The 18,347-nt window shown below is 39.8% G+C and overlaps 1 protein-coding gene across 2 annotated transcripts in view; it reads left to right on the forward strand.

Annotated features, from left to right (window-relative positions):
* Positions 1–18,145, forward strand: part of LOC147865168 (catalytic/ hydrolase) — a 29,949-nt gene extending 11,804 nt beyond the window's left edge. For both annotated transcript variants that reach the window (XM_087317924.1, XM_087317925.1), the window contains 4 exons: positions 383–480; positions 16,727–16,784; positions 17,644–17,765; positions 17,845–18,145. In XM_087317924.1, the coding sequence (XP_087174050.1) occupies positions 383–480; positions 16,727–16,784; positions 17,644–17,765; positions 17,845–18,001 (435 nt within the window). In that variant the 3' untranslated portion in view covers positions 18,002–18,145. The remainder of the gene's footprint in view (positions 1–382; positions 481–16,726; positions 16,785–17,643; positions 17,766–17,844) is intronic.
* The last annotated feature ends 202 nt before the right edge of the window (positions 18,146–18,347 follow it).

Consider the following 18,347-nt stretch of genomic DNA (forward strand, 5'->3'; position numbering starts at 1 on the left):
ATGATTTATTGATCATATGTCATCATCTTCCAAGCACATTATCAAGTCTATGATGGGCTAGGGATCATAGGTGTATGTTCTTAGCAAACCTTTATTAAGGATTTTATGCAACTTCTATAGTTTTTTCTTGACAAACTCTCAGTTATCTTGTGTGAAGACATTGATTGAGTGGGGTGCACTGATGAGCTATTGATCATGTCTTCATCTTCCAAGCACTTTATCAAGTTTATGATGGGCAAGTGATCATAGGTGTATGTTCTTAGCTAACCTTCATTAAGGATTTTATGAAGTTCAATTTTCTACAGCTCAAATTTTTTAGTGACAAATAACAATCACACTGTTACTTGTATTATCACTAATTTCTATTATCTTCATTTCCCAGGGTCTTCTCTTACATATTGCAGAAATTGAACAACTCTGTTCTGAATTTCCTGAAACAACTGTCCTCATTGATCATTTTGGATTTTGCAAGCCGCCCAAGTATGGTACTTTTTTCAATTCATGAATGCCATCTATGTCATTAAGCCAATTCTATTTTGGAGTAGGGTGCAGACCTTGGGGTTGAATAATACTTTGCTCTTATTTTTACCCAAAAATTCAGAATGTATGTCACCTCATTCCTCTATTGCTTCTGAGGGAAATCAATGATCAAAGAGCTACAACTAGATACCATCTTAAATTTCTATTTGATTTACGAAAGATACTCAATAAGTTATTTGTCACGGCCCTCTAGTTGTGGAACTGCATATCTGCAACATTGTCTTTCAAGGGCACCAAGAGTTGCATATCCACGAGGAAATCAAACACAGACAGCCCTTGTAGGAAGAACCAATTCTCTGTGAATGTTATTCCTAAATCTCTTTAGGTACTTGTGCATGTTTCTTTGCAGTCTGATACTTGAGTTGCTGTGAGATCTTCATTAAGATATTTTGTCGGCCTTGAGTGCTCTTCTCTTAGATAGGAGAGATTAAAGACTTAGGTCAAAACTCATCTTCTCCCACCCTCCGTGCTAAAGCAATTAAAATATTTATGCCTCTATCCTTATTCCGAGATTTTGGCATCTTTTTGTGGGCCTCCTTTTTCATCCCGCTCAACAACTCATCCATGCAATGCATGAGTTTTCCTTTTGATTTCTTCGTCTAATATGATCTTCATCATTTTTTACTTACCCACTTGTGCTCCTTTTTGCTTTTTGACTACCTCTATCCAATGAGAATTTGCTTTTATTTCTTTCCAAGAATGGTCAACTTGAGCTTTGATTTTTAGCTACCTTTGTACATGTTTTCATTTCCATTTCTATATTTTCTTTTCTTGTAAATATGCATTTTTCAATTGCCTTTTGACTGTTCTTTAGATCTACTTTAATGTCTTGATTCATTGATGCTAACTTGACCTTATTTGATGATATTTCAGCTTTTCGGTGCTTTGGCTTGCCATCTTTGACTTTTAAATTCAATTGGGTTACAAGGCTTACGATGTCATTTTGTAGTGCTTCTAGTAGTTCATATTGAAAAAGGCATGCAGTTCTACTTTCTACTTTTTTAATTCTCATTGTATTCTATGTTGCATATCCTCTTTCAAGGCAGTTTCTATATTATATCTCATGTGATTGACTTCGTCAGTAATCAATTGGTGTAATATATCATCTTTCTGCTCATCTCCATCTAATGAGGCTTGAATTTTGGGTATAATGTTCTCGTTTTTGAGGATTGCTTGGGCTGGCCCCCTCCCTTTCCTACTCTTGTATGTTCGTGGAGTCTTCTACATATTTGTAACTTTTCCTGAGTCTCTAGAGCTGCAGCATAATTAACTATCTACGAATAGTCCATAATGTTTTGGAAGACAATATATCCAGCAGAGATTCAGCAGTGTTAAGCAGGGGCAGAGAGAGGGTAAATTCAATAGAGATTAACGAAAGGAGCTGAGAGCAGGTCAGGGAACTGCTGGACCCACACACACAGACACATAGAAAGAGACAGCGACAGAGGCAGAAGCAGATGCAGAGCCAGATATAGAGAGATGCACAATAGTTCTTTTTTGGGTGTCTTCCCTTTATATATATATATATAGTTAAAGTGTGCTATGGGTGTTCACGCCCGTGATCTAATAAAAGGCATGATGATCCTTTATTTCCAACAACCTCCCACCTAAAGGCAACGTACCTTGAGAGGAGAAAGGATCAACTAAGTTTAAGTATGTACAGAGCTGAAATACATATATCTATATAACTCCCATCATTTGTCGGCAGTGAGCAAACCGCTGTGCAAGAAAACTATTCGTGTGAAGATCTATTGGGTTATCATCTGTATACACTTTGACAAGCTCAATGCTATTGCCGTCAAGTACATCTCTGATGAAGTTATACTTCACCTGTATGTGCTTTGTCATTGCATGAGACAGGATTCTGTACTTACATCATATCACTTTTGACTGTCACATGAGCAGGTAACCTCTATGCCCCACCAGACATTAAATCCATAAAAAATTTTCTAGCATGCCTCAGTGGCAGCCACATACTCTGATGAATCATGACTCTGTAGTAGACAATGTAACACACTTTTGTGGCCTGGAAATCCAAGAGATTGCTCCTCCTGTGAATGTACAAACATACCCAGAAGTGGACTTTCTGCAGTCTAGATACAGCATAGTCCGCATCCGTAAAGTCAACGACATATGCCTTTTGCTTTCCAAAGCAGATGCACAAATCCTTAAACTTGCGATGAGGGGTGACGTGAAAAGAAGCACCTGAATTGAGAATCCAAGTATGCATATCACCATTCGTATCTGCAAGTAAAGCATGGGCATTATAGTATGAAGAAATGAAGAGAATGCCATTCCTATTGTTGCTGTCATGAGTGACTACATCAAGTCTTCAATTGTAACACTGCTCTTCTTAGGTTGATTCTCTTTCATCTCTTCTTCGCTATCATCTGTCTTCTTGCCCTTTCCTTTCTCTTTCTTCCATTTGTAGCAGTCATGTTTAAAGTGATCCTTCTTGCCACAATGATGGCATTCTATATCTTTACTACGTGATTTACCACAGCCTTTGCTATCAGATTTTCCCTCTACTGTGACCCGCCACTAGTATGCAAAGCACTAGAGGACGTACTGGATCTCTTCCGTGAGTAGAGAACTCTCTACATCAGCATACAAAAGCATAGCATTTAAATTGCTCATGGCAGTCCTAAAGATATCCCAGCTCTCTAGCAAAGTCCAAATAATTTTTTTTGCCTTAAACTCATCATTAATATCGAATTTCAAAGGCAACCATCTAGCTGAAAATAGAATTTAACTCACTCAAGTGAGTTGACATGGGTGTACCCACTTTCATGCCAAATCCATAAACTTTTTCAGCCAATAAACTTTGCTAGCGACACTTTTCTAGATAGACAATTCTTGGAGTTTGTCCAGATCCATAAGCAAAATCCAAACTTTTAATGTTAAACAACAAGGCATCAGAGACTGATAGCTCAATGGTTGAACATACAAGCTCGTTCAACTCCTCGTAGTTATCCTGATCCATATCTGTAGGCCTTACTGCTTTGATCTTGATTGGCTTTTCTTGCTTCTTCCGCAACAGGATATTATAACACTACTTTGTGCACGAGATAATTACAACAAGATAATTACCATCTTGTGGAAAAATTACCTAAACTTCTTGATATGCACGAGATGGTAATTATCCTGCTTCCAGACAAAATTTGTGATATGATCTCACTCATACGGAAGTTACAAATAAACTTAGACACACAAAAATAAACGAGTAGCACATGATTTACGTGGAAAACCCTGATTTCAGGGAAAAACCACGGAACAGAAATTTCCACTATGAAGTAAGACAAAATACAATCACGGAATGATAGAACCTGATCTGGTCTGAGTGTACTCTGAAACCACGATTTCAGCCAAGCGCACCAAACCCTAACTCGTAGATATCTATCCCTTTTGAAGCTTCCAAAGCTTCTCTGTTTTGTCACTCTTCCTTTCTGTTACACTCTTCGTTCTTCCTCTCACATTCAGCTTTCAGATCTATGCCACCCGCACAGCCACTACTGTGTTTTCTCTCAGTTGTTCTCTATGTTGCTCTTCTCTTGCAACGCGCTCACTTTTTCACATAAGTATGCTTTCACACTTTTTCTCACTGTTTTTACTCTCAGTGAGTTATCCCACATACAAACGCAACTAGTTCCACTCTTACTATATATACTAGCTCATCTCATATACATATATAAGAACACACACACACATATATATATATATGTATATGTTTGTCCGAAGTTCTATTAGGCTGACTCCCATTCGACCGAAATACCATTTCGGTTTTCGACCAATTTCGGTCAGCCAACTCATTTCGGCTTCTTAACCGATTTCGGCCATTTCGGCTCCTCAACGATTTCGGCCAGCTGACACATTTCGGCTCCTCAACCGATTTCAGCCAGCCGACTCCCCCGAAAAGGAGGGACTATCTACATAACAAACTCCCCTTTCACTGCTGTAGGGGGAGAGTCAACCAAACCAGTCTTTTGCCGGCACGCAACAAGTTTTTCCATAGGCAAGACTTTAGTAAGCATATCTGATCCATTTTCGTTAGTATGGATCTTCGCTAAGGCGAACTCATTTTCTTCCACTCTCTCTCGCAACCAATGATACCTCCTTTGAATGTGCTTTGTACGAGAATGATAGGCAGCATTCTTCGCAAGGTGTATTGCACTCTGATTATCACAATGAAGTAGGAATGTTCCTTGTTTCATTCCTAGTTCACTTAAAACATCTCTCATCCAAATTAATTCTTTTCCGGTTTCCACTGCAGCCATATATTCAGCCTCTGTGGTTGACAAAGCCACAGCCTTTCATCGCATACCCTGATGTGGATTGGCTGGAGTCTACATCACCCGACATATCAGAATCTGTGAAACCTTCGAGCATAGGTTTCCTGGAGCCATATCTAAGGCATACACTCGAAATTCCTTTGAGGTATCTGAGTATCCATTTTATGGTTGCCCAATGCTCCTTTCCAGGATTACTCATGTATCGACTAACTGTCCTAACAGCAAATGCAATGTCCGGCCTTGTGCAGACCATAGCATACATTAAGCTACCAACAGCCGATGCATATGGCACCCTCCTCATTCTCTGCCTTATCTTTCTCAGCTTTCGGACATTGTCTTGAATTTAGCTTACAATCCACCGGCAATGGAGATCCAACCAATTTTGCATTGTACATGTTCAACCTTTGCAACACTTTCATCACATATTTCTCTTGTGACAGCCATAGCATGTTTTTAGTCCTGTCCCGGACTATATTCATTCCCAAAATCTGTTTTGCCGGTCTTAAGCCTTTCATGGCAAAAGATTTGCTCAAAGCTTTCTTCAAGCTTGCAATCTTTTTACCATCCTGTCCAACAACCAACATATCATCCACATATAACAAAAGAATAAGAAAATCACCTTCATCATACCTTTTCACAAATACACAATGATCAACTTGTGTTTTGTGGAATCCATGTTCCAACATGAAGAACTCAAATTTCTTATACCATTGTCGTGGGGCTTGCTTTAGCCCATACAAGCTTTTCCTCAACCTACATACGAGGTTCTCTTTTCCTTTTACCTCAAAGCCCTCCGGCTATTGCATATAGATTTCCTCTTCTAACTCACCGTGCAGGAAGGTTGTTTTAACATCCAATTGTTCAATTTCCAGATTCATACTAGTGGCCATACTCAAAACAGTCCGGATAGAGGTCATCTTGACAACTGGAGCAAAAATCTCATCAAAATCAACATCCTTTTTCTGTTGGAAACCCTTCACGACAATGCGGGCCTTATACCTGGGTGTACTTCCGTCTTCTCCAGTCTTTAATTTGTAGACCCATTTGTTTCTAAGTGCCTTCTTACCATCAGGCAGCTCCACTAGCTCATAGGTGAGGTTCTCATGCAAGGACTCCATTTCCTCTTGCATGGCATTATATCATTTATCCTTGTGTACATCAGTCATGGCCTCTTCATAGTATTCTGGTTCCTCTTCATCAGTCAAGAGGATATATTGACTGGCTGGAGAATGAGAGGACGTCTTCCTTTGTCTTTGTGGATATCTTCTTCCTTCAATGACCGGCTCAGATTCAGTTTCATCCAACAACTCATCTTCCGAGTTAGATTCGTGTGCATCAATTTGTTGTTGAGTGTCGGCTGACTCAGATTCGGCTTCATCAGCCGGCTGCTGTCTGCCGACTGGTTGTGTGGGAGTGAGATCGACTAGTGTCAACTCCGTAACAGTAGTCGATTGGGAAGACGACTCTGGTCTCTGCAGTTTCCAGTCTTCTATTGTCTTATCTTCCATGAAGATAACATCACGACTTCTTATCACCTTCTTATCAAAGAGATCCCACATCCTATACCCGAACTCGTCTTTTGAGTATCCCAAGAATATACAAGGTTTGGACTTGCTGTCCAGCTTTGACTTCTGATCTTTAGCAACATGTACATAGGCCAAGCATCCAAACACCTTTAAGTGCTGATAAGACACATTCCTTCCTGTGCACACCCTCTGTGGTACATTCCCCTTCAGGAGCACTGATGGAGACTTATTTATGAGATAAACAGCCATCAACATTGCCTCAACCCAATACGACTTTGACAGTTTTGCATGCACCAACATGCTTCTTACTCTTTCCATTATAGTCAAGTTCATTTTCTCAGCTAGACCATTTAGCTCAGGTGTCTTCGGCACCGTATACTCAAGTTTGATGCCTTGAGTCTTGCAATACATCTCAAATTGGCCTCTATGACTCACCACCATTATCTGTCCGGACAGCCTTCAATTTCTGTCCAGATTCCCTTTCCTCCCTTACATAAAACTCTTTAAAGACCGACATCACTTGGTCTTTAGACACCAACACATAAGCCCACACCTTTCTACTGAAGTCATCAATAAATGTGACGAAGTATTGTCCACCACGGTGTGATGGGGCATCCACATAACACACATTTGTGTGAACCAGTTCTAAAGCATGTTCTCTTCTCATCGGAGGCCTAGACTGAAAGGCTGTTCTATTTTGCTTTCCAGCCAAGCAGTCCACACACTTTTCAAGGTGTATTCCTTTCAGCTCTGGTAGAAAATCCTTTTCCGCAAGGATATGCATTCCCCTTTCGCTCATGTGTCTGAGCCATTTATGCCACAACTCACCATCTGAGTCAGCCACTACATTTGCTTCATCTCGGCACAACTTTGCATGCATTACATACAATGTGTTCCGTTTTTGGGCTCGAGCCACAATCAGGCTCCCTTTACAAAATTTCCATGTACCATTTCGAAAACCACTGCTGTAGGCTTTGTTGTCTAGCCGTCCAACCGATATCAGATTCAATCTGACATCCGGAACATGGCGTACATCCCTGAACGTTAACCTGCAACCAGTAGATGTTAGCAAACACACATTTCCGATGCCCACAATCTTGCATTCACCATCATTTTTCATCCTTACGTAGCCATAGTTACCGGCTGTGTAAGATGAGAAACATTCTCTTTTGGGAAGTAGGTGGAATGAAGCAATGGAATCCACTACCCATGAGCACTCAGCATTTGCAAGGTTTACACTACCTTGTTCACAAATAAATAGCATTTCTTCTTCACTAGTTGCAATGGCTAAGGTGTTTTTATCATCACAGATTTTTCTGGGTTCGACCTCAAGCATGCCTTTGTCCTTCTTAAGGTGCCGACAATTCTTTTGGAAGTGACCAGGCTTCCCACAATAGAAGCATGTAGGTCTTCCTCTAGATTTCGACCTTGCATAAAACCTATCTCCATCTTCTGGACTTCTATGTTCTATTCTTCCTCTACTAAGTTCTTGGGTCACATTAGCTTCCGATTGAGACAAGGCACTTTTATCCTTTCTTCTTGTCTCTTCATTTAAGATACTTGTTTTTACTACCTGTAAAGATAGGTTGTCTTCTTTACATGAAGTGCTGAGTGTCATTATTAAATTATCCCAACAATCCGGTAGAGTACACAGTAATAGTGTGGCTTGCATAACATCATCTAATGGGACCTTCACTGATGCTAACTGATTCACCAATCCCATGAAGGTACTGATGTGCTCTACAATGCTCTCCCCATCAACTTACTTTAGTCTCACTATTTTCCTCATTAGAGAAGTCTTATTTAGGGCATTTTTCCTTTCGTAAAGTGCAGAGAGTTTATGCCATAACTTGAAGGCATTGGTATCACTTGCTACATGTTGTAGGACGCTAATATCTACATATTGTCTTATAGTTGCCACTGCCTTTCTATATATAGTTTTCCACTGAGATTCTATTACCCCTACCCGTATATCCTTATTTTCTATAGGCTCATATAAATCTTTGACTATGAGAAGATCTTCCATTTTGATCTTCCAGTCTGAGTAGTTTTGTGAGTTTAGGACAATCATCCCTGGAAAGCCACTCACACCCCCTTCTATCTAGAACCTATGCTCTGATATCAAATTGATATGATCTCACTCATACGGAAGTTACAAATAAACTTAGACACACAAAAATAAACGAGTAGCACACGATTTACGTGGAAAACCCTGATTTCAGGGAAAAACCACGGAACAGAAATTTCCACTATGAAGTAAGACAAAATACAATCACGGAATGATAGAACCTGATCTGGTCTGAGTGTACTCTGAAACCACGATTTCAGCCAAGCGCACCAAACCCTAACTCGTAGATATCTATCCCTTTTGAAGCTTCCAAAGCTTCTCTGTTTTGTCACTCTTCCTTTCTGTTACACTCTTCGTTCTTCCTCTCACATTCAGCTTTCAGATCTATGCCACCCGCACAGCCACTACTGTGTTTTCTCTCAGTTGTTCTCTATTTCGCTCTTCTCTTGCAACGCGCTCACTTTTTCACATAAGTATGCTTTCACACTTTTTCTCACTGTTTTTACTCTCAGTGAGTTATCCCACATACAAACGCAGCTAGTTCCACTCTTACTATATATACTAGCTCATCTCATATACATATATAAGAACACACACACACATATATATATGTATATGTTTATTCGAAGTTCTATTAGGCCGACTCCCATTCGACCGAAATACCATTTCGGTCAGCTAACTCATTTCGGCTTCTTTCGGCCAGCCGACACATTTTGGCTCCCTAACCGATTTCGGCCAGCCGACTCTCGAGTCGGCTTTTCGGTCGACTCCCCCTAAAAGGAGGGACTATCTACATAACAATTTGTAGCCAAAGGAAAATGCCCAAACCCCATAAACTCTTGCTTGATATACATGAGATGGTAAGATCAGTGTTTAAGGGACTTGCTTGCAAAGAACCTATGTGAGCAAAACGTGATGGACTGCAGCACCTTGTCTGTCTCCTGCCTATTCTGACCTGTAATGAGCTGTGCTAACTGTCCCCTGCGCTGAAAATGTTGATGGCATTTGAAAGATCTCCAATATGGGCAAATCCAATGATGAAGGGGTCTCTAAAAAGAGGGGAGTACTGTCACTGCTGGGTGATAATTTAATAACAAGGGTTATGGGTTCATGGTCCAAATGGCATCTATAACAAACTGTTATGTAAGATTGTCCCTCCTTGTGGGGGAGTCGGCTGGCCGAAATCGGTTGAGAAGCCGAAATGAGTCGGCTTACCGAAATCAGCTGAAAAAGCCGAAACGGGATTCGGTCGAATGGGAGTCGGCTGAATAGAACTTTGAACGAACATATACATACATACATACATATATATATATATATATAATTCATATATATGTGTAGGAGATTAGTTAGTATATATAGGTAGAGTCGTATTGGCTGCGTATGTATGTGGGATAAGTCACTGAGAGTAAAAATAGTGAGAGCAACGCTAAAGTAAATAGAAGTGAGTGAACGTGTGTGATATATATAGAAGGTGTTGCAAGAGAAGAGTCACACAGAGAACGGCATAGAGCTAACACAGTAGTGGCTATGCGAGTGCCATAGCTCAGAAGTTGAGCGTGAGAGGAAACAAAGGAAGAAGAGTGTAACAGAAAGACAAGAAAAGACAAATCAAGAAGCCGTGAAGGCTTCGAAAGAGATAGATACCTACGAGTTAGGGTTTGGTGTACTCGGCTGAAATTGTGGTTTCAGAGTACAACCATACCAAATCAGGTTCTATCATTTTGTGATTGTATTTCGTCTTATCTCATAGTGGAAATTTTTGTTCCCGTGGTTATTCCTTGAAATCAGGGTTTTCCACGTAAATCGTGTGCTACTTGTTTTACATCTGTTTGTGTCTGAGTTTATTTGTAACTTCCGTCTGAGTAGAAATCATAACAAATTGGTATCAGAGCAAAGGTTGTAGATGGAAGGGGGTGTGAGTGGCTTTCCAGGGATGATTGTCCTAAACTCACAAAAGTACTCAGACTGGAAGATCAAAATGGAAGATCTTCTCATAGTCAAAGATTTATATGAGCCTATAGAAAATAAGGATATACCGGTAGGGGTAATAGAATCTCAGTGGAAAAACTCTACATAAAAAGGCAATGGCAACTATAAGACAGTGTGTAGACATTAGCGTCCTACAACACGTAGCAAGCGATACCAATGCCTTCAAGTTATGGCATAAACTCTTTGCCCTCTATGAAAGGAAAAATGCCCTAAATAAAACTTCCTTAATGAGGAAGATAGTGAGACTAAAGTACGTAGATGGGGAGAGCATTGTAGAGCACATCAGTACTTTCATGGGACTGGTAAATCAGTTAGCATCAGTGAAGTTCCCATTAGATGATGCTATGCAAGCCACACTACTACTATGTACTCTACCGGATAGTTGGGAAAACCTAATAGTGACACTCAGTACGTCATGTAAAGAAGACAGCCTATCTTTACAAGTAGTAAAAAAAAGTATTCTAAATGAAGAGACAAGAAGAAAGGATAAAAGTGCCTTGTCTCAATCATAAGCTAATGTGATCCAAGAGCTTAGTAGAGGAAGAAGAGAACATAGAAGTCTAGAAAATGGAGATAGGTTTTATGCAAGGTCGAAATCTAGAGGAAGACCTACATGCTTTTATTGTGGGAAGCCTGATCACTTCCAAAAGAATTGTTGACACCTTAGAAAGGACAAAGGCATGGTTGATGAGGTCGAACCCAGAAAATTTTCTGATAATAAAAATGTTGGATGGTGGCAGCTCCAGACCTGCACTCTCTTTCATATTTATTATCTCTGTACTACATTCTCTCTTTTCCCAGATTCTTCCCTCTCTAGAATCTGCAACTCCTTTAATGCCTTCTCTCTCTAGAATTTGTAATGCTTTAAATGCCTTTTTTCTCTTCTACTTTTTCCAAGATATTCCCGTTTATTCCTAGTTTTTTGTACCTGTTTGGTAGTACAAGAGCCACTTTACTACGAAACAACCATTTCACCCACTTTCCCCAATTTTGTATAAATAGGCTATACCAGCCTCTTTTGTAAAGACTTTTTTTACTTTGGTTGCTACTTAAAAACAAGCTCTATTATTTGGCTGTGTCTCTACTCTTTGCAACCATTTTTCTACTACTGTCTAACAGCCTTCTCACGGCTTGGCTGTGTCTATTTTTTTCTAACTCTTTTGCTGCTGCTATTAACAGCTTTTCTCACAAAAAACACCTCAACCATTGTAACTAGTGAGGAAGAGATGTTATTTATCCGTGAACAAGTTAGTGTGAATCTTGCAAATGCTAAGTGCTCATGGGTAGTGGACTCCGGTGCATCATTCCATCTAACTCCCAAAAGAGAATATTTCTTATCTTACACAATTGGTGACTATGGCTGCATAAGGATGGGAAATGACGATGAATGCAAGATTGTGGGCATAGGAAATGTGTGTTTACTAACATCTATTGACTGCAAGTTAACATTGAAGGATGTACGCCATGTTCCGGATGTCAGATTGAATCTGATATTGCGTGGACGGCGAGATGATGAAGGCTACGGTCGTGGCTTTCGAAATGGTACATGGAAGTTCTGTAAAGGGAGCCTGATTGTGGCTCGAGCCCAAAAACGAAACACATTGTATGTAATGCATGCAAAGTTGTGCCGAGATGAAGCAAATGTAGTGGCTGACTCAGATGGTGAGTTGTGGCATAAATGGCTCAGACACATGAGCGAAAGGGGAATGCATATCCTTGCGGAAAAGGATTTTCTACCAGAGCTGAAAGGAATACACCTTGAAAAGTGTGTGGACTGCTTGGCTGGAAAGCAAAATAGAACAGCCTTTCAGTCTAGGCCTCCGATGAGAAGAGAACATGCTTTAGAACTGGTTCACACAAATGTGTGTTATGTGGATGCCCCATCACACCGTGGTGGACAATACTTCGTCACATTTATTGATGACTTCAGTAGAAAGGTGTGGGCTTATGTGTTGGTGTCTAAAGACCAAGTGATGTCGGTCTTTAAAGAGTTTTATGTAAGGGAGGAAAGGGAATCTGGACAGAAATTGAAGGCTGTCCGGACAGATAATGGTGGTGAGTCATAGAGGCCAATTTGAGATGTATTGCAAGACTCAAGGCATCAAACTTGAGTATACGGTGCCGAAGACACCTGAGCTAAATGGTCTAGCTGAGAGAATGAATCGAACCACAATGGAAAGGGTAAGAAGCATGTCGGCGCATGCAAAATTGCCAAAGTCGTATTGGGCTGAGCCAATTTTGACGGCTGTCTACCTTATAAACAGGTCTCCCTCAGTACCTTTGAAGGGGGATGTCCCACAGAGGGTGTGGACAGGAAGGAATGTGTCTTATCAACATTTGAGGGTGTTTGGATGCTTGGCCTATGTACATGTTGCTAAAGATCAGAGGTCAAAGCTGGACAGCAAGTCCAAGCCTTGTATATTCTTGGGGTACTCGGAAGATGGGTTTGGGTACAGAATGTGGGATCTCCTTGATAAGAAAGTGATAAGAAGTCGAGATCTTATATTCGTGGAAGACAAGACAATCGAAGACTGGAAGCAACAAAGATCAGAGTCGTCTTCCCGATCGACTACTGTTATGGAGTCCACACTAGTCGATCGCACTCCCACACAACCAGTCGGCAGACAACAACCGGCTCATGAAGCCGAATCGGAGATGGCTGACAATCAACAGCAAACAAATGCACACGAATCTGAGTCGGAAGATGAGCTGGTAGAAGAAACGGAATTCGAATCGGTTGTTGAAGGAAGAAGATATCCACGAAGACAAAGGAAGACCTCTCGGTATCTAGCCAATCAATATATTCTCTTGACTGATGAAGGGGAACTAGAATGCTATGAAGAGGTCATGACTGATGTACATAAGGAGAAATGGTATAATGCCATGCAAGAGGAAATGGATTCCTTGCATGAGAACCTCACCTATGAGCTGATGGAGCTGCCTGATGGAAAGAAGGCACTTAGAAACAAATGGGTCTACAAACTAAAGACTGGAGAAGATGGAAGTACACCTAGGTATAGGGCCCGTATTGTAGTGAAAGGTTTCCAACAGAAAAAGGGTGTTGATTTTGATGAGATTTTTGCTCTAGTAGTGAAGATGACCTCCATTCTTGCACGGTGAATTGGAAGAGGAAATCTATATGCAGCAACCGGAGGGCTTTGAGGTGAAAGGAAAAGAAAATCTTGTATGTAGGTTGAGGAAGAGCTTGGATGGACTGAAACAAGCTCCTCGACAATGGTATAAGAAGTTTGAGTCCTTCATGTTAGAACATGGATTCCACAAAACACAAGCCGATCATTGTGTATTTGTGAAGAGGTATGATGAAGGTGATTTTCTGATTCTTTGGTTGTATGTGGATGATATGTTGGTTGTTGGACAGAATGCTAAAAAGATTGCAAGCTTGAAGAAAGCTTTGAGCAAATCTTTTGCCATGAATGACTTAAGACCGGCAAAACGGATTTTGCGAATGCATATAGTCCGGGACAGGACTAAAAATATGCTATGGCTGTCACAAGAGAAATATGTGACGAAAGTTTTGCAAAGGTTTAACATGCACAATGCAAAATCTGTTGGATCTCCATTGCCGGTGAATCGTAAGTTAAATTTAGCACAATGTCCGAAAACTGAGAAAGATAAGGAAGAGATGAGGAGGGTACCGTATGCCTCTGCCTTTGGGAGCCTAATGTATGCTATGGTCTGCACGAGGCCGGACATTGCATTTGTTGTTGGGACAGTTAGTCTCTACATGAGTAATCCAGGAAAGGAACATTGGGCAGTCGTAAAATGGATACTCAGATACCTCAAAGGAACTTCGAGTGTATGCCTTAGATATGGCTCCGGGAAACCTATGCTCGAAGGTTTCACAGATTTTGATATGTTGGGTGATGTAGACTCCAGCCGATCCACATCAGGGTATGCGATGACTTATTCAGGGGGAGTTGTATCTTAGCAATTAAGAATGCAAAAGGTTGTGGCTTTATCAACCACGGAGGCTGAATATATGGCTGCAGTGGAAGCCAGAAAATAATTAATTTGGATGAGAGATTTTTTAAGCGAGCAGGAACGAAGCAAGAAAAGTTCTCACTTCATTGTGATAATCAAAGAAGGTATCATTGGTTGCGAGAGAGAGTGGAAGAAAATGAGTTTGTCTTAGCGAAGATCCATACTGACGAAAATGGATCAAACATGCTTACAAAAATCTTGTCTATGGAAAAACTTGTTCCGTGCCGGCAAAAGACTGGTTTGGTTGACTCTCCCCCTACAAGAGTGAAGGGGGAGTTTGTTATGTAAGATTGTCCCTCCTTGTGGGGGAGTCGGCCGAAAAGCCAACTCGAGAGTCGGCTGACCGAAATCGGTTGAGAACCCCAAATGAGTCGGCTTACCAAAATCGGCTGAGAAGCCAAAATGAGTCGGCTGACCGAAATCGGCCGAAAAGCTGAAACGGATGCAGTCGAATGGGAGTCGGACGAACATATACATATATATGTATTCATATATATGTGTATGAGATGAGTTAGTATGTATATATAGGTAGAGTCGTATTGGCTGCGTATGTATGTGGGATAACTCACTGACAGTAAAAACAGTGAGAGCAGTGCTAAAGTAAATAGAAGTGAGTAAGTGAGTGTGTGTGATATATATAGGTGTTGCAAGAGAAGAGTCACACAGAGAATGACATAGAGCTAACACAGTAGTGGTTGTGCGAGTGCCATATCTCAGAAGTTGAGCGTGAGAGGAAACAAAGGAAGAAGCGTGTAACAGAAAGAAAAGAAAAGGCAAATCAAGAAGCCGTGAAGGCTTCGAAAGAGATAGATACCTACGAGTTAGGGTTTGGTGCACTCGGCTGAAATTGTGGTTTCAGAGTACAACCATACCAAATCAGGTTCTATCATTCTGTTATTGTATTTCGTCTTATCTCATAGTGGAAATTTTTGTTCCCGTGGTTATTCCTTGAAATCAGGGTTTTCCACGTAAATCATGTGCTACTTGTTTTACTTCTGTTTGTGTCCGAGTTTATTTGTAACTTCCGTCTAAGTGGAAATCATAACACAAACTGTTATTGCTCCATCTTTTGGAACCCCTTTTCAAATGTTGTACTCAAGATTCTTCTTGTGTAGCCATCGATTGGCTTGTAGCATGAGGGATAGAACTAAAGAAAGTAGTGATGGTTTGCTGTGGTTATATTTTTGTCCTTCAATAACATCTCTCAATGTCTTGAATTCTAGCAAGAATGGTCCCAAGCGCTGTTTATCGTTCTATTCCGTTACCTTGCATAGAGTGCCAAACCCTTGTTTGAATAGGCAATGCTATCTCCCTCATAGTTAATAAAGAAAAGCACAATGGGAAACAATGTTCTTCCAATTTCATCCCCCAATTGCATAAATGGTAGATCTGTTCTTCCATATATTTGCATGCATGTTTGCCTATCTCAAACTCTTAACTGATGTGAAGAAGTTGTCCTGATACGCAATGGAGTGCGTGAAATAGAAATGTACCATATAAGGCCTGATGGTAAGTCCATCATGTGATGTGTGGATAAAAAGGAGGCCTTTTAGTGGCCAACTTTTTACCTAGAGGGCCTTTCTGTGGGATGATCCATGTTTTTTCATTAATCAATTTCATGATATCAGTTTGGATCCTTCTGTTCTTTTCTACTTTAGTCATGTTCAGGTGTGGATATCCAAGGTATATTGGAATTTGGGCAGTGCATCTATATTTATGCCATATTACCTTTGCTTTGGGTGCTTCCAAATTCATTGAATGCCACTGATGAGAATATTGTCTCAGTCACTATTGAGAGTCTTGAGACTAGATAATACATGTTAAATTGGCAGCACACCATTGCAGCATTTCATATCTATTTGATGATGAAATAGTAGCCATAGCACAAGTGGTCATAGACAAATAGCTGCATGTCACATATGTAGTAATTAGGCCAGCATCGACAAATATAGGACCACCAAGTTAGTTTTCTGTGAGGCCCTTGGTATAGACACATGGAATATTGTCCACTTGTTTCCAAATTATGTGCATTTGTTTGTAGCAGTCAAATAGAACTTCTGAGTGGTTTTATGTTAATTTCATCACCTCATAAGCTGGAGTTTCTTGTTAATACTGTGCATGTACTTAAATCCTGTCCATTTGGATAAGCTCGGTTTGCAAATGTACCTCTTTCTTGTAAAAAGTACTATTTCTTTAGTTCAATTAAGAGTGAAGACAATGTTAAAGAATATAAAAATTTCTAATTGGTGTATGGGCTTTAGAATTATGTGCGGTTCAATTAATTGTAGCTGTTTTGGTGTTTTTGGCAGAGACGATAATGAAAGGAACGCGTGGGAGTCACTTTTAAACCTCTCCAAGTTTCCTCAAGTGAATTTTATTCGCTTTAATTCTCAAATAATTGCACTTCCTGTTTTGTTTGTGATCAGAATGTGCTTTCACCTCACATACAGTTTTCCATCAACTATATAAATGGATTATCATAAAATGCATTTTTGGTATTACTCAGAAATACATTTCATTGGTAGAAAAATAAACTAAACAATATGGAACATCAACTAGAGAAACACATTTCATTGGTAGAAAAAGAAACTGAACAATATGGAACATCAACTAAATAAAAAATGCAGGTTTTTTCTCAGAAACATTTCATTGGTAGAAAAAGAAACGAAACAATATGGAACAGTCTGTTGCTTTTAAAGGAACGTTTGTCTTATGACGATGTGTCATTAGACTATTTATTTATCATGCTAACTCTCACGACCAGATATTCAACATTCCTACGTTGGATGAATCTCCATATATGGATAGTTTCATGTGCTAGATGTGCTCAATTGTCAAGCCACTAGTGATCGTTCTAGTCGATGATTGGTTTATGCTAGAATTTGAAACACTTGCCAATAAATGTACATCTTAAATAGGGTTTTCATTGATTGCTTTGGAAACATCAAATTTCGTCTGTTGTAACAAAACCCTTTCCACCAAAAGTTTATGTTTTTATCCATGGAGATATTCGAAAGGTAAACATTAAGGGATGCCTTTTTGTTTGCCTTACTGCTCATTTAGTTTTGTTCCGACAGCTTACAAGAATGAGCTCCATAATTGTGCATGACATCCCTTTGCCAAAGTTAACTTAGTGGGTTAATTGATAGTGTTTTTCTCTAAATGTTTGTAAGAAAATATATTAATTGGAGTAACTCAACTTTAGGAGAATAACCTTTTTTTGTAGGTATATGTCAAAGTAAGTGCAACTTTCAGGATATCACGGGAGGAGTTTCCTTACAAGGATACATGGACTCTTTTGGATATTTTGGTTACTACATTTGGTTCTCGGAGATTGCTGTGGGGCAGGTATATCCACTTTAATCAAAATATGGAGATTTGATTATTTCACAGTTGTTCATGCTTAGAAATTTCTTCTGAATTGCAGTGACTTTCCATTTGTGGTTGAGCAATGTGGCTATTCCAATGCCAGAAATATTATCAGTTTGGCTAAGAGCACGATTTCTCTTACTGATGAAGAAGCTGAGTGGATTATGGGAAAGACAGCAATGTCACTTTTTAAGAACAGTTGGATAGAGAAATAGGACATAGACTAGTCTAGTACAATTGAAACATGAGGATGGTAATGTACTTTCAGGGTTTGGGAATACAATTGTCCTTGCTCTCCAAATAGTCTTCATTCCAAATAGATGATTCTTTTTCTCTTCCTCATCTTATTCTTTCTGATGTATTAATGCAGGATGGTTCCATCCTTATATCCTTCACTCATTTGTAACTAAGACTTTATTTTCTCTTCCTCGTCTTCATATGCAATGTATTAATGTGGGGGTAGATACTAACATCACTAAATTTTGCAATGGCTATTATTATCTAACTAATAATATATTATCTTGATGTTTTCTATGGATTTCTCGTGGTTTTAATAGTTAC

The sequence above is a fragment of the Azolla caroliniana genome, unplaced genomic scaffold (assembly GCF_043228905.1).
Source record: "Azolla caroliniana isolate FFs.n. ecotype wild unplaced genomic scaffold, voAzoCaro1.0.p SCAF_4, whole genome shotgun sequence".
Lineage (NCBI taxonomy): Eukaryota > Viridiplantae > Streptophyta > Polypodiopsida > Salviniales > Salviniaceae > Azolla > Azolla caroliniana.